Here is a 15,000-nt window from a genome sequence, read left to right as displayed (position 1 = left end):
ACCACAGGTCGTTTAAATTACCAAGAGGTTGAGAGATTAAAACCCTGAGGTCGAGGGTACAATCCCCAGTGAAGACAGAAAGCATAAATTTTAGTTTCAATTTTGATAAAAAAAATTATAAAGATCTTTTTAAATTAAAATTTTTTATACAATTATAATTTATAACCTATGAAACATTTTAACTTTGCATAAATAGCTGTACTGTCGTATTTTTAATTTAATAAAAAATTCTATTCTAGTTTTTTTTTAGCTATAAAAAATTTAAAATTAAAGCTTTACAAAAATTTTTTGATTTAAAAAATTCTCATTTTTGGCAAAAATCTGTCCTAATCAATTAAAAGAAATATCAATTTTAAAACTTGTAATGATTACAAGTTTTAACTATTTAGCTAATTTTAACTATTTTTTAAGTTAAAAATGGAATCATTGAAATCGTATTCAGTTCTCTACATTTAAAATTATTTTAATAGTATGAGCAAATTTTGTTTATATAAATTCATATAGAACTAAAAATAATTTTTACTTATAAAAACATATATATGAAGTAAACTTTACTTTTACTTTGTTAATTTGTTTAGTATAGCAATAAAGTTAATATGCAAACTCTAAAATATTTTAGAATTTATTATTATTTTAAATAAAAGTAAAATTTGATGAAAATAAAGTCTTTTTCTTACTCTATAGAAACATTACTTCGGGGAAAAAATTTAGTAACAAGTATTACAATAATTTAAATCAGTAAAATATTCTTTTAAAATTTTAACAGTAACTTCCATTTGTTTATCACAAGGGAATGAAAGTACAATTTTGAATCAGCGAAAAACTAGATTAATTAGAAATAAATTCTATTCTATCTATACACACTGAGTCTTCTCAAAAAAGTTAGAAAAATTTAACATACTAGTCACATTAAAAGCTAGTTTTTTTATAGTAAGTGAAGAATAAAGAATCACCATTGAGGCAGTTAGTTTAAAAAATATCACAGCCGATTCAGATGTCAGATGAAATTATTAACAATAATAAATTATTTATTTATAATAAATTATTAATTAATAATAAATTATTTATTCATGATAAATTATTTATTAATAATAAATAATTTATTAATAATAAATCATATATTAATAATAAATTATTTATTCATGATAAATTATTTATTAATAATAAATTATATATTAATAATAAATTATATATTAATAATAAATTATATATTAATAATAAATTATATATTAATAATAAATTATTTACTTATAATAAATAGTAATTATAGTTTTAAATGTTACAGCTAAGTTTTTAAGTAGTTATATCTCTTGGTTTGAAGATTTGATAAAAGAGAGTAACTTCTTTTCCCTTCAAGGATTTATTTTATTACATCTAATTTGATAAGAAAAAAATATTAATATTTTGTTTTTATTCTTTTAATTAAAAAAGAGTAAAAATATTTTACTTCATATAAAAAGTAAATTTTATTTACGATAGTCTTTGAAAGAAAAATGAGAAACCTGTATGTCCCATATATCTCACTAATTGATAACATCATTAGATGATTGTTGTTGTAGTTAATTTACGTCGCACTAGAGCTGCAGGATAGGCGATTGGCGACGGTCTGGGAAACACCCCTGAGGATGATCTAAAGACATGCCATCACAATTTTGATCCTTTGCAGAGGGGATGGTACCCCCGCTTCGGTAGCCTGACGACCTGCACACGAAGTCGAGCACTTTACGGTAGAACAGACATCATTAGATGTTATCATTTCAAACCAAAAGTGGTGTTTGTTTCTGTATTCCTCTTTGGGAATAAGTTTCTATCAGGATGGTAAACTACATCATCCCATAGGAATAATGCAAATAACTTGATGCCATTCACAATCTCAAAATTACGATGATTAATTGATTTATTCAACTCAAGGATGTAGTTCAGCCTTTTGCTTGAACATTTCCATACTAACGCAAACTCAGGATTAATAGTTTTGAGAAGTCGTTAAAACTCAGACAGATTTGGGCTTATAAAGAATATTATATTGAACATCCTATAAACTAAACAAAATACACTTAAGAAAACTATTTAGTTTAATTATGTATAAAATCTATTTCCTTAAACAGGGTTCCCACTCAATCTTTTAAAAAAGATTCAAGGACTTTTCAAGGACCTAAAATCAAATTTTTCAAGGATCTATTCGATATTATTGTTATACGCTATTGTTTGTTATTATTATTGTTATATATTATTGTTGTACATGTCAACCAGATTTTACAATTATGTAGAAGCAGAAATTGTATATTTTTAAATCATAATGCTTATTTGACAACAACAAAAAATTATTTATTAAATTTATCAGCTAATAATACGAATGGTTGATAGTTACATTGCTGTTTCAAATTACTTTAAAAAATTCCAATTAACCAAAAAAAAAAAAAAAAAACTCCAATTGACACAGGATACTAGCCAACATTTAAAACTAGCATCAGTGAAACTTTTCATGACAAATGAATTAGAATTAATGAAACTGAATGAATGAGTAATGCATATTACATTAAACAAGCATAGTAAATAATTGATAAAGTTTGTGTAATTGCACGATTTTTAAAATATAAATACTTTTTTTAATATGTTCGATCAAATTTTAGGTTACAGGAAATGTATATAATTAGATAAATTATCAAAATATATCTATTTAACATATCTGTTTCAATTTTAATATCAAATTTTCTATGTTCTTACTTAAGAATATCAGTAACGCATTTTGAACATAATAAAATCTATAGTAGAACAATATTTTACAGATAACTAAGACTTGCCAAGCTTTATTTCCTTTAAAATATATCCATAAAATGTGAATTTTGTGAATATGCCTAATTTTCACAAATTGCAATTTGTGATTCGAAAGGTGTTTAATATAGGACAGATATGTGTGATTCTAAAATCATTTTGATGAGAATTGTGGGTGGTAATTCTTAAATTTCTCTTTTGCGAATCGCAATGCGTGATTTGTAAACTACTAGAATAAGAATCGTGAGGCATGATTGATAAATAACTTTAATGTGAATCATGATGTGATTTATAAAATACCTTAATACAAATCCTGATGAGTAATTTGCAAATCACTTTAAAGTAATATTCGATATGTGATTCATTGATCACTTTCAGTTAAACCACAATTCGTAGAACATTTTATGTGAATTTCTGATCCATAAATCAAGAATCAGTTTAATGTGAATCACGATGTTTATTCATAATCAATGAAACCTGTAGGACTAAACTTTATTTATTACAGGGTTCCCACTCTATGATGAGATTGAAATTCAAGGACTTTCCAGGACTTCTCAAGGACCTCAACAAAATTTTCAAGGACCTTAATCTAAGAACAAATTTTAAAAATTATTCTCCTCTATTTTACTAGAAGCAACAATGCTTGTTGTGGCAATAATTAATTTCAAATATAATACCTAAATGCTTTGCCTAAATAGAGAGAAGAGAGTATATGTATTATGGACTAAAATTTATATTTTTTTAAAAACAACCCTACTGGTTTTACATATTAATTCACAAAATCATTTTCAGCACAATCTATAACTAATAGTAATGAGGTGTTAATGGTGAAATCCTTTAATCCTGTGTATTTCCATGTGAAGGCTGCATGAAAGACAGAGCTAAATCTCAGGTATTCCATATTCCATGACTATTCCATAACCCCCTCCTCTCCTCTATTAAACATCATTTCTGAAACTATTTATCCATAATTTACACAACCTTCTCTAAATGTTATGCAGCAACAATTCTTTCTGAAAATAAAAATTAGAAGGAACATATCCCATTTTCACCATGTTTAAAAGCATTATTCGTTATGTGTAATCCACAACTGCCAATGAATATGACCTGGTGGGAATATTTCTCTTTTAATTCACACTGAAGCTTCTAATAGAATTTCCAATTGACATAGGGTCCATCCATGGATAATTGAAGCATTTTAGAGAGCTTTTAACCATCATCCATGCATTTGTAAAAAGAGGACAAAATATTTTCTGCAGTTCCATGACCCATAAATTGGGAGGTAAGATACTTAGTGCAAACTTTATTATCAATTCCTTACCATAATGTCCATCTGCTTAGATTGTAGAGACTGATTTAACGTCTCATCAAAGAGTACAGTGTAGCAATCAACATTCTTCAGCTCATTTATAAGAATCCCTTTGAAGTATAGTGCCAATCCAAAGGAGCCCAAATAGGCTCACTTTGTGGCACTACAAAAAAATTGTCTCGCTGTACAGCTATCAGCAAACATTTTGGAAAACAATTTACTAATCCCTTCACAGAAGTTACATGAATAATTACTAGTGATGCACTTCAGACTCCAGAGAATTTCAGCATCAAGCACATTCATTTTGACCAGATAAGAAGACAATGTTACCTCGGCCACTAAAGTTTCTGTTTCACATGGGGCACACGATGTTGAAGGAGTATTTACACCAGATGAATTAGATGTTGATGTCTTTGAAAAAAGAGAACTCAGGGCATGAGACTGCTTTTTTGTTTTACCTTTCTTTGATGTGTGATTTCAGAGCAGATTCTTCCATTTTCGCGATATCGATCTCCTTCCTGCATAATCGGCACTTGGCTCTGAACTTCTTTTCGCACATCGATAAAATCCATTCTTTATAAGCTTGATTATCCATCCATTGGGGATTAAAATAGCACTTCCCAGGCATAACTAGTCTAAACTACATAACACAAATACGAATCCGTGCCTTTGCGAATATGCTTTACAATAAAGTTTTGAAATGACGCAAACGTAAGGACAAGTGCGGATGGTAAAACGGCAAATTTATTGAAAACTACAAGGTTCATATTGTTACGAAATTCGAGAGTATTCCAGTTTCGATAAGAAAAAAGAAGATCTAAGCATTCGCGATTGCAACACTCGAATACGCCATCTGGGGAGAGACCGGTTTCATGCCTTTAGCCCTTCTCCCTTCCTTCTCCTCCTCTTTTCAGTTTCATAGGAATGTACTACAATATTTTCCCTTTTTTTAATATTTTTCCTTTTTACTTAATAAAAATATTTTTAAAAATTTCCGTGATACTTTTCTTTAGAACTATGTTTAATGTAGTTTTCAGTTCCATATAGTTTTTCAAGTTAAAAGATTTTAATCTATATGAAAATCAAGAGAGAAACTGACGTACTTCCTTCCTCTATGACTTTCCACACGCTAATGGGGAAAGCATGTGAAGTGTTGCCATAGGAAAAGAATTCTGCTCTACGCCACCTGCAGCCCATTTCGATCGCCAATATGCGACAGAAGATGAAGTGGAGTCTCGCCCCGAACGCATTGATTGTCTGCTGTGCTCCGCGCGCTTGGCAGACACCAAGACGCTAGGCCCGGTTAGAAACGGTGGTGTTAAAAACCACGTGAGAGACCTCGAGAACAAAACAGAAAGAACGAGAAAGATCCACGGGTGTTTTATAAAAAGGGCCGCCGGCAGTATTGGACAAATTCAAGGACCTAAGATGTTTTTCAAGCACTTTCAAGGACCTAAATTTAGCGAAAAAAAATTCAAGGACTTTCAAGGACTCTCAAGGACCGTGGGAACCCTGTATTAGCAGTAAAAACTGAATGTAAAAATTTGATTGTAAATGATACAAAATTAATTATCCTTCTTACATAAATTAAAAGAACAAATAGGACAACAATATTAACCTGTCGTAAAAATGAAGTCAACACATTAAACATGTTTCGAAATCAATTAAACCCTATATATCATTCGCAAAACTATGACTAAAAAATCTCAAGTTTGCTAGAAGTTTCAGCTTTCAAAACATCAGAGATATGAACAACAATCTGGTCTGAAAAATCTAGGAGAGAAAAGTTTTGCATCTTCTTTAACCCCTTTTCACTTCAAGCATTAAAAATTGCATAGTTAGAATTTCTATAATTTTCCTTTGAATTTATATATTTTTTTTTCATTACTTTTTTGCAAGAAAAATTAGTAGTATTTTAATTTCTAAAAAATCAAGTACTTTTCAAGTATCCTATGGCAGAATTCAAGGACTTTCTGGGGCCCTGATTTTTTTCAACCAAATTCAAGGACTTTCAAGGTTTTTCAAGTACCGTGGGAACCGTGTTAAAATGGCAATCTTTTGGCAATGAAAATTTTTATTAAATTTTTTACTAATAGTAGAAGTTAAATTCATTTTAAAAAGCTATAAAATATTTTTTTATCAAACTAAAAAAGAAGTCTATGTTTTTTAAAAAAAAAAAATTTTTTTTTTGAAAGTATTTTAAAAAGAAGAACTTCTAAGTAAGATAACAGAGAAACTTCTAAGTAAGATGATTCATCATTTAGAAGTATAACTTGTTTGAATTTTGAAGCAAGCAATAAGCTGAGTAAAAAAAATCTACTTTTTTCAATTTTAAGACATTTTTAAAATATAGGGAAATTAGAAGGATTTTTAATTAAACCAGAACAAACTAGCAAAATTCAGTAATCTGCCAGAAACTATAGGAGAGTTGGTAGATACGGTTTTGTAATGAAGATAAAATAAATAACATTTTTATAAAAACAAATCTATAATAAATAACAAAAGGTAAGATTAGCAGAGTTTTATACCTATAAAGTACTTTAGACTTGTCTCCTGCCTCATATTGTCTCCATCTCTTGAATCCTTCCTGGGAATTTTCAACAACTGCTTCTAATTCATCAGATGAAGCCCATTTTACCGTAGCTGAAAGTCCTTTTGTGATTTCTATGTCAACAGTTTCTTCTTCAGAACTTGCAAGGGGCATCCATTTTCCATCAACAAATCCAGTAATACAGCCACATGTTTCAAGCCATTGCTACAAATATTAATATAAATATTGCACTTTCCAACATTTAAAAGTCAACATAACTTCTTTTCAGTAAAAATTGTAAAGGTTTTAAATAAAGTAAATGTCTTCAATTTTTTCAAAAGGTTTTACTGTTAAATATTATTATAAGTACAATAGTAATTTAGCACAAGTTTAAAAATATTTTATTCCAAATCGTAGCTTTACAGAAAACTAATGATTTAATTAATGATTAATAAATAATTTTTGAAAAATATTTAATTAGGAGCAATTTTAAAAACAGCTCAGACTGAATTGGAAAATGAAAGTGTAAATACACGGACATTAATTAGAGTAAAAAATAAAAAAACCAATAAAAGTCAAACTTTTAAATACAGCAGTTTTTTTTTTTTTTTTTTTGTTGCTTAAATAAAAACCAGTTGCTTTTTTTTAAAAAAAGAAAAAAGTTGTCTTTTTGAGTAATTCTAGCATAGTCTTGCATTGCTTGGGCACTGTGTGCCCTGGCCATATACTTCAGTAAAAATACATAAACAAAAGGCCTATTCCTATTATTTATAATTTAAATTTTAAAGCGAAACAGGCTAACTCACAGTTATTATTCCCATCTTGTTCACCCTGAATGAAATTTAGAAATATATCCTTACAATTGCAAGGTACCGTTACAACACGACACAAATTTGTACTTTACTGGCCAATACTAAATTTAAGCTAAATGTATAACAAAACTATTTCATACATACAGATTTATATATATATGTTACATATGAGCATATACATATATAATGTATACACATACACACACAAATATCTGTACATATATATGTAGTGATTTGTGGAGCAAGAGATGAAAAAAGACAATAATTAATTTAAGAATTAAACTTGACAAATTTAATAAGGAAGGAGAATAAGTATAACAATGACATTGATAGCGGAGAGCTGCCTACATGCAGCATTGCAGGACAAAGACTGACGACTAAAATTAGATCGTTCTAAGGAAAGGAATAAGTCTATTAAGTATCCCGGGACTTTTCTCTTGTAGACAGTCTGGCACCTTTCAACACGGAAGTTGTTGGTTTTGAGGATGATAGATGATGCATTTCGCACAACTACTACCTATATAAACATACATACAGAGCTAGAAAATATAACTAGTCCTTATCATAGACATTTTCAATTGTCTGTTTAAAGGCATCTATTAAGATTTTTTTTAAAGTTAATAAAGTGAATTAAATGAAAATTTACGACTCAAAAAATGTAAATTATGAAAAAAGCTATTTTGTAACAATAACACAGACCAATGCATGAAACTAAAAATCAAAAGAGCATACCATTCACTTACATCAATTGTGGATCTGTATAGGAGACTATTAATGTTTTTCGGTAATCTGAGAGAGATTTTAGTATTCTTAGACCGATTATCTCTAGTCTTGTATTTGAGTATTACATGTATTTATATATTTTAAAGCCTATTATACAGAGGCATAGTTTAGAGGAGGGTTTGGGGGACAAACCCCCCTCCGAAATTAAACATTACTTGATTAAAGAACCCTTGTACGGTAAATAGGATGTAGAAACGTTTTCATTATTCACTTTTTTGTAACTTAAATGTTTGAAATATATATATTAATAGGCAATAACCTCCCTCGAACGGGGATATTTCCGTATCGTGATCGTTTGCGCCAACTACAATCGGCAAGGTGCCAAATAGATTTTAAACTTGCAAATTTTTTTAAAAAAATATGTAGATGTTTGACCGGGGGTGGGAAAACATTTCGAGTTGGTCCCTTTCTGTGATGTTTTTCTTAGTTTCTCGAGGCCAAGATTATTCTGCCGCAGATCAGGATACAGAAATCACCCTCCTCGAACTTATATTAAAACTATTTCACTGTATACATATATATGTATCTAAGTCTTGCAATAACTTTGAGCTACAATGCAAAAAAAAAATAAATAAATAAACTTTAATAAAGATGTTATGGTTTCTATTCTTTCAATCATTTTTTCCAATTATAATGCATAGTACGTGATATTTTTTAATGTTTAAAACAACATATTTATAATATAAGATTCTGTTATATAAAAATTAAGTACTTTAACTAAGAAAACACTCTTTTATATATATATTTAATGAGTCTGGTGAGTCTAAATTTTTCTTCCAACCATTAATTGTATATCTCTTAAGTCTTCTCGAATGAATTAATTGCTTCCTTGATCTAAATTTAGAGACAACAGCTTGGGACACAGTTAACACTTGGACATGTAATTCCAACTTTACTAATTGACATTTTAATGGGAAAAAATATGTAATCGACTTATGAACGATATAAGAAATACCACAAAAAAGTGTCCAACTAAATAAGATAGAAATCAAGGAAAATAACTTTAGCTAAATTGCTGTGAGAGGTGGAAACCGATGCTTCTTTCATTGTTTTGAATAAATCTGAAATAATAGCACTCTGCTCTTTTGATATACTAATACTCATGTTAACCAAAATTTAACTCTCATCAATCACTATTTTTAAAAATACTTAAATAATGAAAGTTCAAAATTAGTAAAGTAATATTTAGAATCAGTTTACAGTTCAAAGTGCGAAACTGCAAACATGCTTTCATTGTTTAGAAGCGATTCTTCATTTTAAGCGAATCAGCACAAGATAGCTTAGGGACCATTCTCACAAAAATGAAAATACGCTATATTTCGCATTTGCGCTGTGGTTCGCTCGCATTAACGTCATCAGAAGGACATTTTTAAAAAATTTACTTTCTGAAATTGATTTGAAACCAAGATAGTGCAAAAAAAAAAAATTTCGGATTTCTTAGAAACATTCAGAACGGGATACCTGCTAGTGTCGTACTGCGGGTATCTCGATCCTGATTGGTTGTTGAAATGTGGAATTTGTTTACGTTAGCAACTGTTTATTTCGAGTAAGCCATGCCCGTCAAGTACCAATTCTCTAAAGTGAAGAATTATATATTCTTTCAGAAAGATTTCAATCCTTTACAATGTATTTCTTCCTTAACAGAAAGACAGGCACGAAGTATGCACCGAAATTGCCAAGCACACAAAACATAAATATATCATGATTACAATAAATTACACAAACAAAATAAACCAAGATAAGTAAAAGGTGCAGACGAGAAAGAATTATAATGAGCAAATACGATGAGTGATACGGTGAGATATTTAATTAACTTTACGTTAATTAACATTCCAATTAATGTGGAGAAACTCGAGCTAATTAATTTGACTTTAACTCACCAGTTCATTTATAAACGATCAAATGGCGCTGATCATAGGTATGAGATCATAGGTATTAGTGATCGTCTTCTTCTCGGGTTGCAAGTACCCAATTGGGGAATTAAAAATTAACCGTGACTGTTAGACGCATACAGAGGGTAAGCAGTTGTATCAAAGGCCAGAAAATTTAATATCATATTTTGAAAGATTAAACAAATAAAAAGCTCAAGAGACTAAAATTCCAACCCTTATGAAAATTTAAGGTATATTTAAGGTTGATTTGAGGTATTTTTGAGGTATTAAGGTTGTTCTGAGGTATATTTGAGGTGTATTTAAGGTTGCAGAGAAAACAGCAATAAAAATTATACCTCGTAAAGGTTGTAATTAAGGTGTACGAGGTTGATTTATATATACTTCAGCTTGTTTTGAGGTTGTTTAAAATTCACTTCAAATCAACCAGACTGATAAGGTGATTTTTAAGGTACACCAGGTTTATTTTCTTACACTTGTAACAAAGGAGGTATTTTTGAGATATAAAAATTTTTACCTTATTTCAACTAACGATAAAAAGGTATTTATTGAGGTATATGAAGTCATTTTATTTATACCTAAGCTTATTTTGAGGTTGTTTTAAATTCACTTCAAATCATCCAGACTGATAAGATGATTTTTAAGGTGTACGAGGTTGTTTTTCTTACACTTGTAACAAAAGAGGTATTTATAAGGTATAAAAAAATCAACCTTTTTTCAACTAACGAGAGTGAGGTATTTACGAGGTATAAAAAATATACCTTTGTTCTACTAACGATATTGAGGTATTTATGAGGTATAAAAAAATATACCTTATTTCAACTAAAGAGAGTGAGGTATTTATTGAGGTGTTGAAGTCATTTTATTTATACCTAAGCTTGTTTTAAGGTTGCTTAAAGTACACTTCATATTAACTAGCTCACTTCCCAGAGTTCCATGCGAGCCGGCAAATGGCGTGTGTGTTGACAATCGAAGAGCTTATCCACAGTTCCCTGATATTACTGAGATGGCCTAGGTTGTAAATAGCACATGCGCGGCGGCGCAGAAGAAGAGACAAGCAAGCTACTGCTCAGCCTTCCCCTAGGATATAGTTCTGAATTTATACCTAAAAGAAAAAATAATCTCTCCTAATAAACTACAGATTTTGTGCAATTGTTGATAACAATAGTTTGCTAGATATTTGATAATTGAAAACTAGTAACTGTACTAGCTCACTTCTTCATGTTTGATCAGAAAACTGCTATTTTCATTACATGCTATTTTCTCGCATTTTACCCACGTTAATTATTCACTAAGCAGATTGTTATTACTTATTAGAATATTGGGCAGAATTAAATTAAATTCAATTTCAAGTTTATATGACAATTTGTTTCAAGGTTATGAGCTTTTTCATGCAGCTGTTTATGGTTCACTACTTCAAAAATGTGCGAATTTCGGAAATCTTAAATATTTTAGAAATAAGTCAGTATAGTATGCAATTTTAATCCTGAATTGAATAAAATCAATTGCAAATAAAAACATTTATTGTTGAAAGTAATATGCATTATTTAGAGTTTCATCCTATGGGATGTGTATTTATATTTAAACAAGTGTTTGTAACAACTAACTATTAGTTTTATTCTGCTCGGTATTATAAGTTATATAGGAGATATTATACTCAACTTATTTTAAAAGTATTATTTCAAATCATTCTCTCTTAGACATTTTCCTCACATAAAATTACTCACAACTTTAAAATAAATGCTCCTTATCAGCTTGTAATTTGTTCTATTCGATTGAGTGTAAAAAAAGAATAAAAATTGGTACATAACTTTAAAACTTTAATTTATTAAACGATTGTAGATTCTTGATTACATTGATTAAAAATTATTAAAATAACTATTTTTTAAGAAACTCTGATGTGATTGACAATAACATAAGTCCTTTTCAGAATCAGCGTCAAAAATTTAAAAAAAAAAGCTGCTAGTTTCATGAAGTCTGACAAAAAGTTGAAAAATATAGACTAGGTTTATTGAGTTTAAAGATTTTTAAAAAAGAAAGGGAAGGAAATCTAATTATTAAACTTACAAGTACCATAATGTTACAGATGTATAGAAAAATAAAAAGTGTTAAAATTGCATAATAAGATTGGAATTATACAGGGTGTTTATAAAGTCTCGGACCCATTTTGATGTTTAATAACTCATAAAATAATAAAGATAGATTAAAATTAATAACATTAATGGTTAGATAGACTCAAAAAGTTTCATGACCCTTGTCAATGAACTTCCACGTGTGCCCCCTTCGTCGCACGGAGAATATCAAGTCGATAGTCAATTTCACGAGAGGTAGCTTTCTTTTTTACAGAAAAGACAATCTCATCAGTCGTATACTTAGACATGTTGGAAAACTTCGTATTTCCACAACTAGAAGAGCTTCAGCCACATGTCTTTTTGCAACAAGATGGTGCACCACCTCATTGGGGTATCATCGTTCGTAGTTCTTTGAATGACCATTTTACAGGAAGATGGATTGGGCGAGGAGGTCCAATTCCTTGGCCACCCAGATCACCTGATATAACGCCGCTGGACTTTTTTCTTTGGGGATTTATAAAGGACAATGTTTACAGGAGGATCGTGTCGAGCATTGATGACCTAAAAGCCAGAATTACAACCGCAATAGCCACTGTGGATGCCGACATGCTTGCCGCTACCTGGCGTGAAATTGACTATCGACTTGATATTCTCCGTGCGACGAAGGAGGCACACGTGGAAGTTCATTGACAAGATTCTTGAAAGTTTTTGAGTCTATCTAGCCATTTATTAATTTTAATCTATCTTTATTATTTTATGAGTTATTAAACATCAAAATGGGTCCGAGGCTTTATAAACACCCTGTATATTTGAATTTCTGTAAATGTTGTTAATGGTAATACTGTGTTCTGTGTATTTTATTTTGTGGCTGTGATACATGTCATGCTTTTTAGCTACGAGGATTGAATAGAAATCGCAGAAGATATTTATCTGAAAAGGAAAATTAATTTCATCCAGTTAATTTAAATGATAAAAAAAAATACTTTCTAATATTTTAAGACCTGCCACTATTATTGTAAATATGACTTTCTTACTAATTTATATTTTTTTTCCTTTTAGGTTCCAATAATTACAAGTTTCAACATGTAGACGGAAACAGTATTTAAAATAATTTTGTTGGTTTGTAAAAAAAGTGAAATTTTAGTTTTAAATAAAAGTACTTTGAATCTCAGCTGACTAATTATTTAAATTTGTAGTTTTATAGCTTTAAAAATTCAAGCACCTTAGACAACTATCTTCTAAAAATACGAGTATGAGTTCCCATAAATAATTTTTACTAACTGTAGAATTTGAATAAGTGTTATTTTAAGATGATTTAAATCAATCTATTAAAATTATAGAAGAATTATGCATTTGAAACTTTCTTTTATAGTTTAACAAAAGAAGCAATTACTGCCGAAGGTTTAATATTAAAAATTTCAGGTTGATAAATGATCTCTACTAGTGAAAAAAAATGTAATGTACATTATTCTTCATATAATATATATAATATCTTTATATATATATTATATTTTTTATATAGTGAGTCTAAAAATCAATAAACTAGGTGGTCCGTATAACACCTCACCTTCGTAAGTGCTAAAAAAAACGTCTTTGGTTGATAAATTAATACTTCTAAAAATACAAAAATATATACTTGAGGTTACGAAATAATAACTTAAGATAGAACATGGAACACATGGCGCTAATTAAAAATAACCTTTCCAATTGTTGAAAATACACTTCAGGTTGATTTATAACAACCAGAAGTGTAAAATGGCCCACCTAAGGTTGAAAAATATCTACCTCTACAAGCATAAAATTATATACCTGAGGTTGAAGAATAATTACCTGAGGTAGAACAAAATACATTTGAGGTTGATTTATAACAACCAGAAGTGTAAAACGACACACCACAGGTTGATAAATATATACCTCTACAAGCATAAAATTATATACCTGAGGTTGAAAAACAATTACCTGATGTCGAACAAAATACACCTGAGGTAGATTTATAATAAGCTGAAGTGTAAAATGACACACCATAGGTTGAAAAATATCTACCTCTACAAGCATAAAACTAGATACCTGAGGTTGAAAAATAATTACCTGAAGTCGAACAAAATACACCTGAGGTTGATTTATAATAACATGAAGTGTAAAATGACACACCTTAGGTTGTTGAATAAATACTTCCACAAGTGTAAAAAAATATACTTCAGGCTGAAATAATATACCTCTGGAGGTATATTTAAGGTATATTTGAGGTTGATTTTGAGGTATTCATTTGCACCCTTTTCAACCTTTACGACGTATTTAAACAACAACCTCCTTTATACCTTTAAAATATACCTCGTTTATACCTCATTTATTCCTCGATTTTTTCATAAGGGTATACAAACTATACCCAATCACTATTAAGGTCAGCAACAAACGGGAGATTAAAGTGTTCTATAGCCAGTTTGCTTACAAACAAAGCTTAAAGGGGATTTCTAGCAAAAAGCGAACGCATTCCAGTCCCACTAGACAAATGAACTAGTTTTTAAATATTTTAATGCCACATTTGCTCTTATTAACCATTAGTTTAATTACTTTTTTCTTCTTTCCAAACGTAAATATTACTTGCTGTATAGTATATTTTTTTTAAAAAAAATGTTACACTTTTTTAGAGAAATATTTTATTTTTTAACAAAATAAATTTTCCATGTTCACATTATTTGATAGCAAGTTATATTTGTCGATCATACTAGTAAATCATTATTATATACTTAAATTATGGATTGCTTTTTTATTAATAAAACTTAACAACTGAGTCAAATCTACTATTAACCAAACAAAAATAAACTTATCATTT

The 15,000-nt window shown here is 29.4% G+C and overlaps 1 protein-coding gene across 4 annotated transcripts in view; it reads right to left on the bottom strand.

Moving 5' to 3' along the window:
- Window positions 1–9,503, bottom strand: part of LOC107444345 (aldehyde dehydrogenase family 16 member A1) — a 40,336-nt gene extending 30,833 nt beyond the window's left edge. Inside the window, exons 1-2 of one of the 4 annotated variants that reach the window (XM_087158439.1) lie at window positions 9,407–9,503; window positions 6,610–6,836 (exon numbers count right to left, since the gene is read on the bottom strand). In XM_087158439.1, coding sequence (XP_087014565.1) covers window positions 6,610–6,785 — 176 coding nt within the window. In that variant the 5' untranslated portion in view covers window positions 6,786–6,836; window positions 9,407–9,503. Of the gene's footprint in view, window positions 1–6,609; window positions 6,837–8,166; window positions 8,303–9,208 lie in introns of those variants that run through there. The other 3 variants (XM_087158435.1, XM_087158436.1, XM_087158438.1) reach the window with 3 other exon arrangements.
- Window positions 9,504–15,000: the final 5,497 nt, after the last annotated feature.

This window comes from Parasteatoda tepidariorum, chromosome 1 (genome assembly GCF_982258835.1).
Source record: "Parasteatoda tepidariorum strain Cologne lab strain chromosome 1, Ptep-v5.0, whole genome shotgun sequence".
Classification (NCBI taxonomy): Eukaryota; Metazoa; Arthropoda; class Arachnida; order Araneae; family Theridiidae; genus Parasteatoda; species Parasteatoda tepidariorum.
This window is presented reverse-complemented; position numbering and strand designations above follow the sequence as displayed.